Genomic DNA, 15,060 nt, shown 5'->3' with positions numbered 1-15,060 from the left:
TTAAGTTGTTTGGATTTGGTTGTTTGCGGTTGGAGGATTTGGCAGAGTTGGTTTTTTGTTTGGTTTTGCTACAGTTCTTTTGTTTTTCCGTTCGCATTTTTTTCCTTTTTTCCACATCCTTTCCTGATTTGGTAAGTTTTGTGCAGTCTAATTTGTGGCCAATTGGTGTCTACTTCTGTTTTTTGGTTAGCTAATTTTTTTAACACTAATTTCATCTTTTTTAGTTTGTTTTGGCTTTCGGACCCAAAGACCTTTTTTTCAGAAATCTTATATATTCGAGTTGGGTAAGTCCATTTTTTGTCTTGCATTTGCGAACTAATTAACGCATTTTTGACTGTTGGTGTAGTGACTTGCATTTGCGAATTAATTACCGCATTTTTGACTGTTGGTGTAGTGACTTGCATTTGCGAACTAATTACCGCATTTTTGACTGTTGGTGTAGTGACTTGCATTTGCGAATTAATTACCGCATTTTTGACTGTTGGTGTAGTGACTTGCATTTGCGAACTAATTACCGCATTTTTGACTGTTGGTGTAGTGACTTGCATTTGCGAATTAATTACCGCATTTTTGACTGTTGGTGTAGTGACTTGCATTTGCGAATTAATTACCGCATTTTTGACTGTTGGTGTAGTGACTTGCATTTGCGAACTAATTAACGCATTTTTGACTGTTGGTGTAGTGACTTGCATTTGCGAACTAATTAACGCATTTTTGGCGGCTTATTCATCATGTAAACCAGTTTTGCTTTTCCCTTTTCCATTTTTGGGGTCCATTTGAACCCTATTTGACGTACGGTGTGCAATGTCGTTTTCATCGATGGCCAAATGTGTGTTTCGGCTATTTTCTGTGTTGGCTTGCAACAATTTGAAAAACAAAAATTCACCCTCTAAATTTTTGATGTCTCATTTTTGTCTTTTTTACAGTTTATACGTATCATGACAATACCCCGGCATGTAAGCAGCTATGGATGGTATCAGAAAGCTAAGTTGTTTTTTGTTACTTTTGGGGTGGCTCAAAAGCCTTACATTGTAAACTTTGAATTTCAGGTAGATCTGGGGCGAATTGTTCTGGCCCTGCTCCCGGAAGACGACCAACCTCAAACTCGTCCCAGGCGTAGGCATCGTAGGCATGCAAGGCCCCAGATATTTCGAACACGTGTCACCCTTTTTGGAATGCCCGATGATGAGGTTTTAAGACGCTACCGTCTACCTCCCAAAATCATCATAGACACTCTCTCATTAATAGAAAGTGATCTTGAGCGGCAAATTGACAGTCCAACAGCAATACCACCACTGACGCAATTTATGGCGGTGTTACATTTCTGTGCCTCAGGATCGTTTCAAACAACGGTGGGAATAGTGGCGGGCATCTCCCAATCCTCCTTTTCCCGGATCCTGAGGGCAGTGATGGAGGCACTTTTCAAGCACCTCCATCATTTTATTAAAATGCCTTTGGATATGGGTGCCCTTAGTGTGGCCAAGGCCAATTTTTACCAAATAGCTGGCTTCCCACACATCATAGGGGTTGTGGATGGTACTCACATACCACTTCAGCCTCCAGCACGGCTGGAGGCAATATTTAGAAACAGGAAACACTATCACTCCCTGAATGTAATGGTGGTATGTGATGCCTCCCTCCAGATCCTGTCCCTGAATGCTAAATTACCCGGAAGTGCTCATGACTCCTTCGTCATCCGGCAATCAGGGATATGGCAGAAATTAACCAACCTACAAGCTGGTGATGCGTGGCTTCTGGGTAAGTGGAGACCTTTAGTACATAACAATGTTAAGCTTGATACACAGTGTTCCTGATGTGGTCTATTTTTGTTCACAGGAGACAGTGGATACCCTTGCATGTCCTGGCTGCTCACTCCTTATTTGGCTCCCACACCAGGGCCACAAAGTGCGTATAATTCCGCACTTACAGCCACCAGGCAAGTGGTGGAGCGCTGTATCGGCCTTTTAAAAGGCCGATTCAGATGCCTCCACCGCTCTGGTGGCGAGCTCATGTATGTGCCGGATATGGTGTCTAAAATTGTGGTCCTGTGTGGGATATTTCACAACATTGCCATAAGGAGTGGTGTCCCAATGCAGCCAGAGGATGCCTTACCTGAGGATGGCCCCCCCGAGGTTGGTCGAAGGTCAGTATGTGGGGGGGCCATACGCGATGATGTGGTGGCCAGATTTTTTAGGTAAGTTTGAACAAAACTCCAGTGTTTATACCTAATGTGTTTGTGTTTGTTTGCGAACATCTAATTTTATTTTTTTTTTCTCACCATCTTCTGTTTGTTCACATAATCTTTGGCACTCCAACGCTCACTACTTCCTGCTACCCTTACCAAACCTGGATCTGGTCCTTTTGGGCATATATTCTGGAACCCATATCGCAACGCCATGTTTGTGGAATCATGTTGGCATGGTCCTTCGTCAACCAGTTCTTGATTTTGTGTTTTTATTTAATTATTTCTTGGTATGTGTTGTATTTGAATTTATCACTGTGTTTTTTTTTTGGGAGTGACCACTTTGTTTTCTCTGTTATGTTGTGAATAAATGTTTGGAGAGTGAAATGGTCTTCCTTTTTTGGGACGTTAACAGCAAGTGTAACCAGGTTAACACAAGTTACATTTGACTAAGGGGTAAACCAGTACTGACGCCAGTTGAGCTAAACTGAAATATGTTTTCAGCTTCCCAATCCACACCAAAAGGAAGCCTGGCCCAACCTTGGGATTTGTAAGATTGGCCTAAGCAGCTTGCGCACCAAGTAGGAACCTGGAAAATGTAGAAATATGTAATTGACACTACACCCAAAAAGGGAAATGACATTGTTACTGTTATGTGTTTCTTGTGTCTGTTTGACATACAAAGACAAAACACAATCTAACTTTTAAAAAAGGGAAATCCTTGCAGGAACAGTCTACTTATGTCATGCTAAACTATCTTGGTTTGGGTTTTTAAAAATGAGCCACAACGTATATTTGTCTTAATAAATTTAATTGGAAAATATAACAAAAATAAAAAAACTACTGCCGAAGGAGGCCAGACAGCCGGTCGAGGGCCACCAGAATGCCGATGACATGTTGGCGCATCTGCCCCACAACATCCGCCACCTCTTGCCGACGCCTCTGTTCCTCTGTGGGTGAGAAAAGTGTGTGGGTTAATACAACAATAGGGAATCCACATAAAAAAAAAAAAACACAACCAAATCACTCCTAAACCCAAACCAAAAAAAAAAAAGGGGGGGCTGGCAAAAATACAAGGCCTAGGTACAAATTCCCACAGGTATGATATGTGTATGTTTAAATCACCAGGAAGAGGTAAAGGCAAACCTTCACAATCACCAAAAGTCAAGCCACAAAAACACGAAGAAAGGCACGACACATGATTACATACAAACAGTTTGTGCTTTAAAAAAAAAAAAAAACATACCGGGAGACAAAACGGGAGCTCCGGGAAAACCTCCATGATCCTCCTCGGAGGATCCGTCATTACCCAAAGAATGGGGAGGAGTTATGATGGACTCCGGGGAGGGGGTAATTGGAAGAGGGGTGGGTGGAGGAGAGGGGGAAGTGGGACGGAGGGGAAGGAGGCCCGACATTTCCGGGAGAGGGTCTGGGAAGGATGGGGAGGAGTGGGGAATAGGGGAAAGATTTGGGGTGGAGTGTTGGCTGGGGGTTGGGGATAGTGGCCGGGAACGCCGTCTGGACGGACGGTGACGGCGGAGTCTTGGCTGTCCCCCTAAAATATGTCAAAGAAATTGCGTTTAGTTTATGGACAAATCCGGGCAACCAAACTAAAAAAAAAAATAAAAAAACAACAAATAAGCCAAATAGCAGTAGAATTAATAAATCAGAAATAGAGGGGAAACATGCACACGCAGATATGAGTACAAATAATAAATAGAACAGACAGGAAAACATGCACACGCAGATATGAGTACAAATAATAAATAGAACAGACAGGAAAACATGCACACGCAGATATGAGTACAAATAATAAATAGAACAGACAGGAAAACATGCACACGCAGATACGAGTACAAATAATAAATAGAACAGACAGGAAAACATGCACACGCAGATATGAGTACAAATAATAAATAGAACAGACAGGAAAACATGCACACGCAGTTTGCCCCACAAACACAAACATTAAAACCACAATACATAACACTTACTTGCCAGGATCTGCATGCGAAAGCATGCCAGCAAGCGGGGCGTTCGCCGTTGCAGGTCGGACCACCTGCGCTCCAGCTGCCCGATGTTGCGGCGTGAGCCGAAGGACCGCAGGCGGGACCGTGCCTCCGCATACGCGGAGCGCTTCTGCCGGTTGGTCATGGGTTGAGGCTGGCTGGTGATCCGGCGATCCATGACCTCCGTAAGCACCAGCAGCTCGCGCCTGGTGAATGCGGAGGCTCTCATGATGGCAATGGTGTTTTTCTTAAAAATCATTTTTGATAAAGTGTGTAAAAATTTTCAGATTGGCTAATGTATTTTGGAAATTAACAGGAGCAATTTTATTGGTTAGTGTATGAGTCATGTGTTCGACAGGGCCAGAAATCTCTGGAGAGTTATGATAGGCTTGATGCAGTGACATGCGTAAGCAAATTTAAATAAAGAAATGAACCCAGGGAAATATGCGGGGATCCACAGCAATAGTACAATTGTTTAATTGTGGTTCACATGTTTTTTGAACAATAAAAGCGAATGTTTCATCCGTACGTATTCTGCGGGTAAACACAAACACGGACAAGAGTAAAGTTTCTTGCATTGTGTTGAAAAAAACAAACAATTAAGCTAATTGATACATTGATTGGCATGATACGATTGATGGAGGTAGGCAGAATAAAGGAGCAGGTAATCGACATCTGACAAGGCCACTTCCTGTTTATACTTGTGCGTGCGTTCCTTTCAAGCCATTTCGGGGATGTACGCTCGCTATTTCGTACGCTCGTTAGTTAGAGGAGGGGTCGTCAGAGTTTTGGGAGGAATTTTAGATGCGAACGAAAATACGAGCGAGCCATTGAATTTAAATATTTTTGAACGTACGCCTAACGTACGTGCGCCCGCTTGCGAGTGGGTCTGAATGAGGGCCATTGTTGTTTAGAAGCATGATGCTGGCATTAATGGCTAAGAGTCTGCTGTCACGCTTACGTAAATGCATGTTAATTTGTGACAAGTGTCTCATTTGTGTGTCCATTAGTGCCACATGACGGTCATGGAAAGCAGACATTGAAGACAGGAAGGTAGAGGCAGAATAAGCAGGCATATTTGTTGGCATCTCTTTTAAGTCTGGGCTGGGTGTGTCACACCTGAGGTTTGGGATTGGTCGGAACAGGCGTGGGAGGCTGAAGAAGAGACTTGGGAGGAATGAAATGAAGCTAGGTGGCTTGATCCAGAACTTCCTCATGAATTACTGTGAGGAGGTACTGTTGATGAACTGTAGAGGATGATGGGCCTGAAGGTGAGAACAGTAATGTAATGTCTTTATTATACAGCAGGTTGGAATGACAACTGGAGATGATGATATCAAACAAGGACCGAAGATGTGGAATTGATGATGAGCAGAAGAGAATGTAACTGAAGTTGATGATACTGGATAGATGAGCAGAATCAGATTGGGACCGATGATGCTGAATTGATGAGTAGCGCCGGTTTGAGACTTGTGATGCTGAATTGAAGAGCCGATGTTGATGAATTGAAGAACTGGATCGGTTTGAGACCAATGTTGATGAATTGAAGAACTGAATCGGTTTGAGACCGATGATGATGATTTGTAGAACTGGATCGGTTTGAGACCAATGATGATGAATTGAAGAACTGGATAGATTTGAGATCGATGTTAATGAATATATGGATGGGACCAATGCTAGAAGATATTGTATGGGACGATGATTGGAGAAATCGGATGAGACCAATGAATGGAGGTATTGGCTGGAACCGATGGAGGGAGATATGAACAAGTATCTGTGGTAAAACCAGACTGGAGTGCGAGATGGAATTGGAGACATGATTACCAGACTTGGAACTGGAATGTCACAGACTGGAACCATTCAGATACAAAGTACCTGGGAGCTCAGCACAGAGCTGTAACTTCAGCAGAAGTGACATTGTACAGGCAACAGGAGCCAGTCAGGAATTCATAGGGATCGGATGCTGCGATCAGCTGGTCTGGGAGCAGTGCTCTGAGTGGAGGAAGAGAGTCAGGTGACTGTCCAACATGGCTGCGCCCATACTGTGGTTTACTGTTTGCATCCATGATTTGCGAAAACACCCAATACGAGTGATCTCGCACACACCATAAGATGATTAGTAACACCACCAATACGCACGCAAACACGTTTCTTAGCAATTTTACGATTTCAGGCTCAAAACGTTCTGGCGATAAGGTAAGATGATGGATCGCATCCCAACACGAATCTTAGTAAATTTCCCCCAGTACTTTCAATCCTGGAAGATGTGTCTTTTAAACATTATGCATAAATTTGGATAATTCAACATGTCACTTTACAGTGGTGATAAATATAAATGGGGATTTATTTTTTACTTGGTTTTAAATCACTCTCTTTAGTGTAAGAGGAAACCCAAAACCCAAACCTCCAATCCTAACCTTCCAGGGACATAGGTGGACAAGTACTCTGCAATCTAACTGCAGGTGTCGCGGGGCAGCAATAGTGTTGCCATCAGGATCCTGCGTCCTGGGATGCGGCACCGCTCGCATGCCCCTAGTTACGGCCATGTGTATGCGTTTGCTGCTGCAAATAACTACTGTATGGCTTTGTTTTCAGTTATAAAAGTTATAGGGATGAAATGTGAAGAACTAAAAGTGGTAAAAAAAACAAAGATTGTTCACATTTGTGAATACAAACCAGTAACTGTATAAAAAAGGCAGAGCTGCCCACAAAATCCATTTATTTGTAAACTGTGCTAGAAACATGTTATCAGTAGAACAGTTTAATAAATGTCCACTGTGTTATCGGAAAGCAGGTACAGTACATGGTATTTATATATCTGGTGATGGAGAATGAATATGACTTACGCTGCATGACAACTTGCATAAAACCCCCTGACTCCTCCACAGTTTCCAAATCGATCTCCTATGACATTTTGCTCATGATAGCATTCCAGGTCGGCATTTCTTGCAGCTGAGAAGACACAACAAACTGCTTTTTTAGTACTTTTTTATTGTCAAACAAACTGATTTACAGTAATAATAACAGAGACTGCAGTGCATTAAACTGTTTGAGATGCACCGGTGCAAGCAGGCAAATTAACAACATAAAGCAATGTGCACAGATCCAAAGTAAGTATTCAACAATGCAGCAACATCCAACGTGGGAGAATGTGTGATGCAACAGGACAGCTTCACAGTCACAGATGTGCTATAGTGTATTGCTAAGTAAATACAGTCAGGTGCATAAATATTGGGACATTGATAGAATTTTCATATTTTGGCCTCTATTCACCACCACAATGGCTTTGAAATGAAACAAACAAGATGTGCTTTAACTGCAGACTTTCAGATTTAATTTGAGGGTAATTACAACGTTTTCAATATGTGCCTCCCACTTTTTAAGGGGCCAAAAGTAATGGGACTATCAACTCAAAAGCTATTTCATGGACAGGTGTGGGCTATTCCCTCGTTATTTCATTATCAATTATGCAGGTAAAAGGTCTGGAGTTGATTCTAGGTGTGACATTTGCATTTGGAATCAGTTGCTGTCGACTCTTAATATGAGATCCAAAGAGCTGTCACTATCAGTGACGCAAGCCATCATTAGGCTGAAAAATCAAAACAAACCCATCAGAGAGATAGCAAAAACATTAGGTGTGCCAAATCAACTGTTTGGAACATTCTTAAAAAGAAAGAACGCACCGGAGAGCTCAGCAACACCAAAAGACCCGGAAGACCATGGAAAACAACTATGGTGAAGAATTATTTCCCTGGTAAAGAAAAACCCCTTCACAACAGTTGGCCAAATCAAGAACACTCTCCAGGAGGTAGGTGTATATGTGTCAAAGTCAACAATCAAGAGAAGACTTCACAAGAGTGAATATAGAGGGTTCACCACAAGATGTAAACCATTAGTGAGCCACAAAACAGGAAGACCAGATTAGAGTTTGCCAAACAACATCTAAAAAAGCCATTACAGTTCTGGAACAACATCCTATGGACAGATGAGACAAAGATCAACTTGTACCAGAGTGATGGGAAGAGAAGAGTATGGAGAAGGAAAGGAACTGCTCATGATCTAAAACATACCACCTCATCAGTGAAGCATGGCGGTGGTAGTGTCATGGCGTGGGCATGTATGGCTGCCAATGGAACTGGTTCCCTTGTATTTATTGATGATGTGACTGCTGACAAAAGCAGCAGAATGAATTATGAAGTGTTTCGGGCAATATTATATGCTCATATTCAGTCAAATGCTTCAGAACTCATTGGACGGCGCTTCACAGTGCAGATGGACAATGACCCGAAGCATACTGCAAAAGCAACCGAAGAGTTTTTTAAGGCTAAAAAGTGGAATGTTATGCAATGGCCAAGTCAATCCCCTGAGCTGAATCCAATTGAGCATGCATTTCACTTGATGAAGACAAAACTGAAGGGAAAATGCCCCAAGAACAAGCAGGAACTGAAGACATTTGCAGTAGAGGCCTGGCAGAGCATCACCAGGGATGAAACCCAGCGTCTGGTGATGTCTATGCGTTCCATACTTCAGGCTGTAATTGCCTGCAAAGGATTTGCAACAAAGTATTAAAAAGTGAAAGTTAGATTTAGGATTGTTTAGTTTGTCCCATTGCTTTTGGCCCCTTAAAAAGTGTGAGGCACATATACAAACCATTGTAATTCCTACACCGTTCACCTGATTTCGATGTAATTACCCTCAACTTAAATCTGAAAGTCTGCAGTTAAAGCACATCTTGTTTGTTTAATTTCAAACCCATTGTGCTGGTGAATAGAGGCCAAAATATGAAAATTCTGTCAATGTCCCAATATTTATGCACCTGACTGTAACTCAAGAGTAATATCTGCTGGTGAAATATTTCATTGATTGAGAAAAATGTATTTCTCCTCTGGATAGGCAATATATAAATATAATTACCGACATTCTGGCAGCCCCCTCTAGGAGGTCGGTGCAGCAGGGAGGGTGGGGGCGGCCTAAGTGGGCGAGGCAGGGGTGTGTCGGTGCGGTTGCATCATCGCAGCCCCGATATCCGCTTCATAATGCCGATATTACCAGCATTATAAAGGAGGGGGCGGGGCTAAGATGATGTGATTCAGCGCAAATCGCGTCATTGTCCCCCCGAACCGCCCACCCCCACTTTCACGTGCGGGCGTGGGGGGTTGCCGGGGGGGGCGGCGGCCGTTCCGGGGGACTTGCCTACTCTTATAAACTAGAACATGGTCATGTCACCAAATGGTCTAGCCAAAAGCTATAGGATACAAAGGTCCTGGAATGATGTCTGTCAGAGCTGGAAGTAAGAAAAAAAACTATCACTAATAAAAATAAGGTTAAAAACACTTTAACAAGGAGGGGTAGAATAACAAAAAGAAACTTTGGGCAGATATCACTGAATGTATATTTACATTGTTGAAGGAAACACAAACATATAAATGACAATAGGAACAATTCATGTTTTTTTGTTACATGTATACTGACCTGGGCCAAACAACTGTTTGCATTGCATATCAGCATTTTGGCAAATTCCCCTGTAGCAAAAGCTCCTTTTATCATCACATTGGTTCCAATTTTGTTGAAATAAATCCTCAGGACAGGCTGCATTTGTTCCAGAGCAATACTCGGGTAAGTCACATTCATCAACAGCTTTCCTGCACAGAGTCCCAGCTGGGAGGAACTAATACATAAAATATATGCATATGAGAACATACAGTGGGTGTAGTATTTACATCCTTAATAATACTGAGCACAAGGTATTCTGTACCTGGCAGTTTGAGCAGCAGGCCCCATTGCCACAGTCAGCTCTCGGCTTCAAAGTACATGTTTCATAGTTACAGCAGGAGTCGTAGGCACACTCCTATTTAAAAATACACCACTATCAGCTTTACTGCAAGAAAGAGGCAGCCACAGACAAACCAGCAGCATCATCACACCACTCCATGCCCATAAGCAAGACTACTAAGTTAACTCTGATTATAAGGGTCAAACCCACATTAGACTCCAAAAATAAGAGATATGGTAAGTACTTAACCTTGTTACCTCTATTTCTACGAAGTCCATAGGGTTCCAAAGGATACCTTGGGTATAGGCGATGGCGGTAGTCATCGGGCACCTGCAGAGCTTTGAAAAACTACATCTCCCAGGATGCAACGCAGGTCCCTCTCCTATACCCCGCCCCCGGGCCAAGGCACCTCAGTTACGTAGCAAGCCATAGGCCGGAGGAGGAGAAAAACGAGAGAGAGAAGGAAGTGTGGAACACACAAGATTCACATACTCACATACAAGGAGATGGAATAACGGTGACCAGAGCAAAGCCCATCTGAAGCACAGGTGCGACAGGGTGGGAGTCCTGTGGAACCCTATTGACTTTGTAGAAATAGGTATAACAAGGGTAAGTTATTATTATATCTCTTATATTCTGCTTCAGGGTCCATAGGGTATCCACAGGATACCCTGGGGATGTTCCAAAGCAGTCCTTTCAAGGGCGGGGATGCTCCTGTGAAAAAAGGAGAATCTGCCGCCTGAAGGAAGCATCCTGAGAGGCGAAGGTATCAAATACATAATACCGCACAAAGGTATGGACAGAAGACCACGTGGCCGCCTTACAAAGCTGAACAGCCGAGGCACCACGGCGAGCTGCCCACGAAGGACCCACAGACCGAGTAGAATGAGCAGTGAGAGAGGGCGGCACTGGAATGTCCTCATGAGTATAAGCCTCCGAGATGGTCATACAAATCCATCGTGCCAACGTTTGTTTATTGGCAGGCCATCCCCTCTTGTGAAATCCGTACAGGACGAACAAAGAGTACGATTTCCAAAGGGAACTAGTACAGTCCACATAAATTCTGAGGGCACGCACCACATCCAAAGAGGCCTCACCTGCTGATAGGTCTGGAGAGTTAAAGGCCGGCACTATGAATTCCTCATTAATGTGGAAACTAGACACCATCTTAGGAAGGAAACCAGAGTCCAAAGCACCGCCCTGTCCCTTTGAAAAATCAGATAAGGAGGGAGACAGGAGAGAGACCCCAAATCTGACACCCTCCTGGCGAAGCAATAGCCAGAAGAAATACAGTCTTTGCCGTAAGCCACTTGAAATCCACTGAGCCCAGTGGTTCCAATGGAGGGCCTTGTAGCACCCTAAGTACCACAGCTAAATTCCAAGGAGCCACTGGGGGGACAAAGGGAGGCCGAATATGAAGCACACCCTGCATAAAGGTGCGAACATCAGAAAAATGAGCAATCCTACGCTGGACCACACAGACAGGGCAGAAATCTGCACCTTCAGGGAGGCGAGGCGAAGGCCATGATCTAAGCCTGTCTGTAGGAAAGCCAGAACTCTGGATATCCAAAACACCTGGGGATCATACCCTTTAGGGCAACACCATTCAAAATAGGTATGCCACACCCTGTGGTAAATCCTGGCAGAAGCAGGTTTCCGAGCTCTGAGCATGGTGTTCACCACAGAGCTGGAAAAACCCTTAGACCTTAAGAGGGATGTCTCAAGAGCCACGCCGTCAAAGACAGAAGACCCAGATCTGGGTAAAGGCAAGGACCCTTAGACAACAGGTCCGGATGTTGAGGTAACGTCAACGGAGTGTCAATGGAGAGACTCTGAAGATCGGAGTACCAGTGACGCCTGGGCCACGCTGGAGCCACCAGCAGGATCGTGCACCCTTCTTGCTTGAACTTGCGAAGTACTCGAGGAAGAAGGGAGAACGGAGGAAACAGGTACGCAAACTGGAAGGTCCACTTGACCGACAGAGCGTCTACAAGGAGAGCCTCTGCGTCTCTTGTTCTAGACCCGTACACAGCTTGCAGTTGTGTCTGGAGGCTATGAGGTCTATTTCAGGAAGGCCCCACCTGCCCACTAGGAGTTGAAAAACGTCTTGGTGAAGAGACCAATCCCCTGGATGCACGTCGTGATGACTGAAGAAGTCCGTTCCCAGTTGAGCACTCATGGAATGAACACTGCCGAGATGGCTGGGAGATTGCCTTACGCCCATGTCAGAATGCGGGACACCTCCATCAGTGCCGCCTGACTTCGAGTTCCTCCTTGGCGGTTTATGTAAGCCACCGCGGTGGCATTGTCTGACTGGACTTGCACGGGTTTTCCGTGAAGTATGACCTTTGCTTGTTGAAGAGCCCGGAATACTGCCCAAAGTTCCAATATATTGATTGGAAGAGCAGATTCCGCTGACGTACCAATGTCCCTGAAATGAATAGGGACCTGTGACTGCGCCCCAACCCCGGAGACTGGCGTCCGTCGTCAGGAGGACCCAGTCCGGGATCCAAAAGGGACATCACTTGTTGAGATGAGGTGTCTGCAGCCACCAGTCCAGAGACAAACGTACCTCCGGAGAAAGCACCATCGTTTGTGTCTTTGTCCGACAGGTTAACCCATTCTATCTGGAGAGGATCAACTGCTGCAGAGGTCTGGAATGAAACTGGGCATATTCCACCATGTCGAACGTCGACACCATGGATCCCAGTAACATCATTGCCGAGTGGATGAACACTTGGCGACTGTGCAGACAATTGCGAATCCGCATCTGTAAAACAGAGATCTTTCCTCTGTCAAAAAGATCTGTTGCTGTTGAGAGTCCAACAGCATCCCGAGATGGAGCATCCTCTGAGACAGAGTTAGAGAGGACTTCTTCCAGTTTATCAGCCAGCCGTGAGTCTGCAACACCGATATCGTCAGTTGCAGATGGCGGTGAAGTACCTCTGGAGACCCGGCTAACAGTAGAAGGTCGTCCAGGTAGGGCAACAGGCGGACCCCTTGCAGCCGCAAATGGGCCGCCATGACCTTGGTAAACACTCGCGGTGCTGTAGAAAGGCCAAACGGCAGTGCCTGAAATTGGAAATGTTGATCCACCACTGCAAACCTGAGGAAACCCTGGTGGGTTGAAGCAATCGTGATATGTAGATAGGCATCCAGAATATCCAGAGACACCATAAAATCCCCAGGTTCCATAGCCAATATAATGGATCGCAGTGTCTCCATTTTGAACCGAGGTACCCTCAAAAACCTGTTCAAGGACTTGAGGTTGAGGATAGGACGGAATGATCCGTTCAGGTTCTGTACCAGAAAGAGGTTGGAATAATAACCTGTCCCCCTTTGGGGTAACGGGACAGGCACTATGACCCCTGCTTGGAGCATAGAGTGCACTACTTTCTGGATCTCTAGTGCCTTTTCCAGGTCTGAATGATGGCCTGTGGTGAAGAACTGATGGGGTGCCTGCTGTGGAAGTAGAGGGCATACCCGTGAGAGACCACTTCCCTTACCCAAGTGTCTGTGGTGGTCTGACACCAGCACTGGGCAAACTGAAGAAGTCGGCCTCCCACCCTGGGATCCCCCAAGGGAAGGCTCGTCTGTCAGGCTGAGGGTTTATCGTCAGGCTTGGCAGCCGGAGCGTCTGGTGCTCCAAGCTTGTTTCTTGGGCTTGGCAGCCTTTTTGGCGCCTGATGGCCTCGGAAAGCACTGCACCTTAGGCTTACCCTCGGGCCGATAGGGCCGAAAGGACGAGGTCCCAGACACAGATGGAACAGAGGGCCTGGTTCGGACCCGGTCGCAAGCGCTGAGCACTCGCAACCGGGTCGATGGTGGCCCACAGCGCATGCGCAAGACCCAGCTAGCAACGGGCAATCCATCGCTCCGGGTCTCACACCAAAGGGGACGAGCTGTCGATGTTGAGTGACAGCTCGCCCCCTTTGGTGGGCGGGCCGGGGGGTGGCTGCCCAAACAGAGGCATTCCCATGAGAACGCCTGCCATTTGGGGGTGGCCCCACTGACATCATGAGTGATGTCAGTGGAGAGATTCCGGCTCTGTTAGAGCCGAAAGCTCTCTGGGGCTTACGGCCATGAGACCCTACCACAAGGGTCTCGTCGCAAGCCCAATGGTAGCGATGGTCTTGACCATCACCCACAGCTATGCAAGCGGCCAAGAGGCCGATCCCAAAAAAAAAGCCTGGCCCTGATTCAGAGCGAGCGCCGTGTCAGAGCGAGCGGCTCTGAATCAGGCCCAGAGGCCGAGGGCAGAAACGCAGATTTCGCTGCTGACAACAAATCCACAATCTTGTCCAAATCCGGGCCAAACAGGACCTGACCATTAGAGGGCAAGCATTCTAATCCCTTCTTGGATTCCGCATCCGCTCTTCAAGAGCACAACAACAGGGAGCGGCGAATTGTGACTGCCGCAGTTGAAATCCTAGAATTGAGGAGGCGGAAATCCAAAGCCACCTCAAAGTATGTGGCTGAATTCCAAAGATTGCCCATTAGCTCAATTTGCACACTGGCAATATCCGCAAAAAAAGATGCCCCCAAGGCAGATAGCCATAGCTGGTCTGGAAGCTCCCCCAGCAAGGGCGTATATAGACTTCAAACAAACTTCCACCTTGCGGTCCGTACCATCCTTAAGGAGGACATGGACGGCATAGGTAAGGTCGACCTCTTCACCAGACGCGTCACATGAGAATCCACATGAGGGAGAGTCTCCCATTTAGTGAAGTAATCCTCCGCAAAAGGGTAGGCATAAGCCAGGCGTCTTTGAGGTTGGAAGCGCTTACCAGGAAATTTCCACGCCTCCTCTAAATGATCCACTAATTGACCAGATAGAGGAAATACAGTCGCCTCACCCTTAACATCCTTAAAATAGGCATATTTGGAATTAGCCGCAGGGGGTCTTCATCCTCAATCACCATGGCCACACGGACTGCCCGTATCAGGCCAGGAATATGTTTCTGTGACTTAGACTCTGCCTCCTTGGGCAGGGGTTCAGAGTCCGATAAATCATGTATCTCACCATCATCTGATGTAAGGTCATCATCATACGGTGTAGATTGAGATGACAGTAATGGCCTTTTAGAAGGCCACAG

At 45.7% G+C, this 15,060-nt stretch overlaps 1 protein-coding gene across 1 annotated transcript in view; it reads right to left on the bottom strand.

The window, feature by feature from the left end:
- LOC148525580 (disintegrin and metalloproteinase domain-containing protein 18-like) overlaps window positions 1-15,060 on the bottom strand; it is a 112,455-nt gene that overhangs the window by 21,698 nt on the left and 75,697 nt on the right. The window contains exons 15-17 of the mRNA XM_088470855.1: window positions 9,947-10,039; window positions 9,664-9,859; window positions 7,038-7,143 (exon numbers count right to left, since the gene is read on the bottom strand). Of these exons, the coding sequence (XP_088326981.1) occupies window positions 7,038-7,143; window positions 9,664-9,859; window positions 9,947-10,039 (395 nt within the window). The remainder of the gene's footprint in view (window positions 1-7,037; window positions 7,144-9,663; window positions 9,860-9,946; window positions 10,040-15,060) is intronic.

The sequence above is a fragment of the Taudactylus pleione genome, unplaced genomic scaffold, assembly GCF_031769625.1.
Source record: "Taudactylus pleione unplaced genomic scaffold, aTauple2 ptg000105l, whole genome shotgun sequence".
Lineage (NCBI taxonomy): Eukaryota > Metazoa > Chordata > Amphibia > Anura > Myobatrachidae > Taudactylus > Taudactylus pleione.
The sequence above is the reverse complement of the archived record's forward strand: the minus strand, read 5'-3'. Positions and strand labels throughout refer to the sequence as shown.